Source organism: Ooceraea biroi, chromosome 12 (assembly GCF_003672135.1).
Source record: "Ooceraea biroi isolate clonal line C1 chromosome 12, Obir_v5.4, whole genome shotgun sequence".
Lineage (NCBI taxonomy): Eukaryota > Metazoa > Arthropoda > Insecta > Hymenoptera > Formicidae > Ooceraea > Ooceraea biroi.
In genome coordinates this window covers 12,678,321-12,682,752 of record NC_039517.1, presented here as the reverse complement: position 1 = coordinate 12,682,752, position 4,432 = coordinate 12,678,321, and the positions used below count along the sequence as shown (strand labels likewise).

At 36.7% G+C, this 4,432-nt stretch overlaps 2 protein-coding genes across 2 annotated transcripts; both read left to right on the top strand.

The window, feature by feature from the left end:
* Positions 1–420: 420 nt before the first annotated feature.
* Positions 421–2,757, top strand: LOC113563027. Its single transcript, XM_026974019.1, has one exon. The coding sequence runs from the start codon at positions 421–423 to the stop codon at positions 2,755–2,757; it is 2,337 nt and encodes a 778-aa protein (XP_026829820.1).
* Positions 2,758–2,764: 7 nt separating this feature from the next.
* Positions 2,765–4,063, top strand: LOC113563093. The gene has a single exon (XM_026974209.1). It carries the CDS (start codon positions 2,854–2,856, stop codon positions 3,808–3,810), a length of 957 nt encoding a protein of 318 aa, XP_026830010.1. The 5' UTR covers positions 2,765–2,853; the 3' UTR covers positions 3,811–4,063.
* Positions 4,064–4,432: the final 369 nt, after the last annotated feature.

Sequence of the window (4,432 nt, the reverse complement as noted above, 5' to 3'; positions counted from 1 at the left end):
ATAGTAGATATAGTTGATCCTTCACATCAATTGCATTCTTGCAGAGTTTTGTTAGATGCTGGGTCACAATCAAATTTTATTTCAGAGCGAATGTGTGATAAATTGAGGCTCCCAAAGGCAATGATTGATATTCCCATACGAGGCATAGGAAATTCATTATCTCATATTAAATGTACAACTAATGCAGTTATTAAGTCTAAAAGCAATGCATTTTCCATCAAGTTACAGTTATTAGTAATTTCGAATATAACTACGTTATTGCCGTCGTAGCTGATTGATTGTTCAAGGCTAGAAATACCAAAGAGCGTTACACTTGCTGATCCTGAGTTTTATAAGCCTGCACAAGTTGATCTTTTAATTGGTGCGGAACATTTTTATCATTTATTTTGTATTGGTCAGATAAAACTGCGTAATTGTTCAATGCTTTTACAAAAAACTCATTTGGGTTGGATCGTAGCAGGAAAAACTTGTGACATTAATGTTCAATCAAATGTTGTTTGTCATTTGTCAACTATTTTGTTTGATAATTTAGTACAGAAGTTTTGGGAGATAGAGAAATTACCTGCAAAACGAATACTATCTCCTGAAGAGGTGGCATGTGAAACTCATTTTTGCAAAACCTTTAAGAGAGAGAGTAATGGTCGTTATTCAGTCAGTCTTCCCTTCAATGAACAAAAGGCCAAATTGGGTGATTCACGTCATATCGCGGAGAGAAGATTTTATAGTCTGGAAAGAAAATTATCGTCGAACCCGGAGATGTACGAAGCTTATCGTAATTTTCTTCAAGAATATCAAACTTTAGGACATATGTCTGAAGTCATCAATGTAGGAGACGAGAGATGTTATTTCATTCCACATCATGCTGTGGTGAAAGAGTCTAGTCTTACTACTAAGCTGCGAGTTGTTTTTGATGCTTCTACAAAAACAACCACAGGTGTTTCGTTGAACGATGTCCTAATGGTGGGACCCGTTGTACAAGACAATCTTTTTTCCATCATCACTCGCTTCAGGCTCCACAATGTAGCCTTTTCAGCAGATATAGAAAAGATGTACAGACAATTTCTCGTACATCCTGCAGATCGACCATTTCAACGAATTTTATGGCGAAACAAGAAGGATGAGCCCTTGCGTGTTTTTCAGCTCAATACCATAACTTATGGTCTTTCGTCGGCACCATTTTCATCAACACGGAGTCTGGTACAGTTGGCACACGATGAACAACACCATTTTCCGAGTGCAGCAGAAATAATACTTGGCGACATGTATGTAGACGATTTGTTATCCGGAGCGACAACCTTGGAAAAGGCACTGCAAGTTAAGGATGAAATAATACAACTATTACAAACCGGAGGCTTAAAACTTCGTAAATGGGCCTCCAACGATCCACGGTTTGTTGACTCTATTATCAACGACACTGGTGATTCACATCTTGCGTTAAATTTAACGGAAGCGCATAAAACATTGGGAATTTATTGGAAACCTCATCAAGATACGTTGGTTTATGAAATCGACATAAAGCCACAACCAAACAGGATTATGAAGCGCGTCATATTGTCGCAAATAGCGTCATTGTTCGATCCTCTGGGGTTATTAGGACCAATCATCGTAGCAGCCAAAATATTTCTCCAGAAGCTGTGGAAATTACACCTAACTTGGGACGACAGCATACCATCAGAATTAGCTGCAGAATGGATTCAAATATACGAGGAATTACCACTCATAAATCAGCTGGTATTTCCACGGCAAATCTGCGTAGCGGATCCAGTCAACATTCAACTACATGGATTCGCTGATGCGAGCGAAGCAGCTTATGGCGCTTGCATATTTTTTAGATCAGTAGATGCTTCCGGGACACACTCAGTAAAATTAGTGTGCTTCAAAACTAGAGTTGCACCACTCAAACAGATATCGCTACCCAAGTTAGAGCTATGTGCAGCTGTGTTGCTTGCAAGACTTTACTCAGTCGTCCACAAAGCCTTCAAGTTAAAATTTGATAAGATTGTTTTGTGGTCAGACTCGACCATTGTATTACAATGGATTAACATGTCTCCGCATCGTTTAAAATCCTTTGTGGCCAACAGAATTACTGAAATCCAGCAGCTTACTGAAACATGTGAATGGAGACATGTACCATCACTCGACAATCCTGCCGATCTAGCATCAAAAGGATTATCTCCGAAACAATTTGTGAGATGTACGTTATGGAATTGTGCACCATCCTGGCTTGCTGCTGACGAATCTGCGTGGCCTGAGAATAAGGTACCAACAGGATCAACGAAAAATGTGACCGAGCTACGCACTTTCATCACCTTGAAGATTGAACAGCCGTGCGAGTTATTTCATCGCTTTTCATCCATTGTAACACTTCAGCGAGTAATAGCATGGTGCTATAGATTTATTCACAACACCAGAAACAAGAATAAGTATCGAGGAAATTTGTCAGCCAATGAATTGCAAAATGCTATGACTATAATAATTAAGTTAGTCCAGAGCGAATGTTTTGCGCATGAAATTACACGATTAGAAAGGAAGGAGCATTGCAGTAAACATAGTAAGGTTTTGTCTTTGAATCCGTTTTTAGATGCAAATGTTGTTTTACGTGTTGGAGGTCGATTAAGGCATGCTAACTTATCATATGACCAGAAGCATCCTATTTTATTACCTGAGAAACACGTTGTTACTGATATGATAATTAGAAACATTCATGACAAGTTGTGTCACGCTGGACCACAAGCGACTTTATATGTTATGCGTTAAAATTATTGGTCAATTAATGCAAGAAATAGAATCCGTTACATAGTTCATAAGTGTGTAACATGTTTTCGTTTGAAGCCACATTTATCAAAATATTTGATGGGAAATTTGCCTAAAGATAGATTTGTATCGACAAGGCCATTTGTAAATGCGGGTGTAGATTATTGCGGACCTTTTTTTATAAAGGAAAGGAAGTTTCGAAACCGCAATAAGCTTAAGATTTATGTAGCCATATTTATTTGTTTATCATCTAAGGCTGTTCACTTAGAGGTAGTGAGCGATTTAACTACAGAAGCATTTTGTGCAGCATTAAGAAGATTTTTTAATCGTCGAGGCAAATCTAATTTGTTAATGTCAGATAATGCCACTAATTTTACTGGTGCGAATAATCATTTACATGAGTTATATCAATTGATTAATTCCGAAAATCACAAACAATTGTTAACAAAGTGGCTTGGTGATCAGGAAGTTTCCTGGAAATTTATTCCTCCTCGATCACCTCATTTTGGTGGCCTTTGGGAGGCCGCCGTGAGGTCATTTAAGTTTCATCTCATTCAAGTAATGAAAGATACGTTGTTGACGTTTGAACAATTTAATACAGTAGTTATCGAGATTGAAACAGTTTTAAATTCAAGACCGTTAACTCCAGTGTCACAAAATCCAGAAGACTTAATGGCTTTAACACCAAGTCATTTTTTAATCGGAGATTCTCTTTATTCAGTGCCAGAGCCAGACTTTACAACTACTCCTACCAACAGATTATCTGTTTGGCAACATGTTCAAAAGATTAAACGCGATTTTTGGAATCGTTGGCACAAAGAGTATCTTAATGAGTTAAATCAACGATCTAAATGGAAATCACAAGAGAATAATATTCAAATTGGTTTAGTTTTAGTTAAGGAAGACAATATGCCTCCTTTGCGTTGGCCATTAGGACGGATAGTTGAATTGCATCCTGGCAGTGACAATGTGATACGCGTTGTAACAATTAAGACTGTTACCGGATTATATAAGCGAAATGTTAGAGCGTTAGCTTTACTTCCCATTGAGTATTAATGTTAATTTATGAACTTGTTAGTTTATAGGGGTCGGAATGTTTAGTTGCTTATTTTATGTTTGGGCCCAGAGCGGGGATTACGGCCCTGCTGGAGTATGCGCAGGAGTTTGGCGCGAAGAAGCGGCGGTGAAGAAAGAGGAAGTAAGAAGTAATGGCGTTCAATGCGAACCAACGGCGATTTTGTATTGCGTAGAATAGTGTACCAGAAAGAGAAATATATTTCTTCAATCAAAGATATTTCACTGAAAACCCATACAGAGTTGAGAAGCCTTAATTTAGATTGCCCACGACCCTATCACATCGTACAACCTATGTAATTGTAAAAAATGTTTTCAACATCGTTGAAATGTTAAACTACATAAAAATAATATTTTTATATAGTTACTATTTAACATAAGTAACATGTTAAATTAACATTATTTTTTTGTTAAATTACAAAACTTTAACAAAAAATAGTGTAAAATTGACGTTTTTTAAATTAAAAGTTTGAATTATTACATCTCTAATATGTAAAAATAACTTTTTTTTCGAGTTACTTTTATCATTAAAAATATATAGATTTTACACAAAATTTATTTCAAATTCCTTCGCAGTTTGCATTCATTTTGTGTTAAAATATTA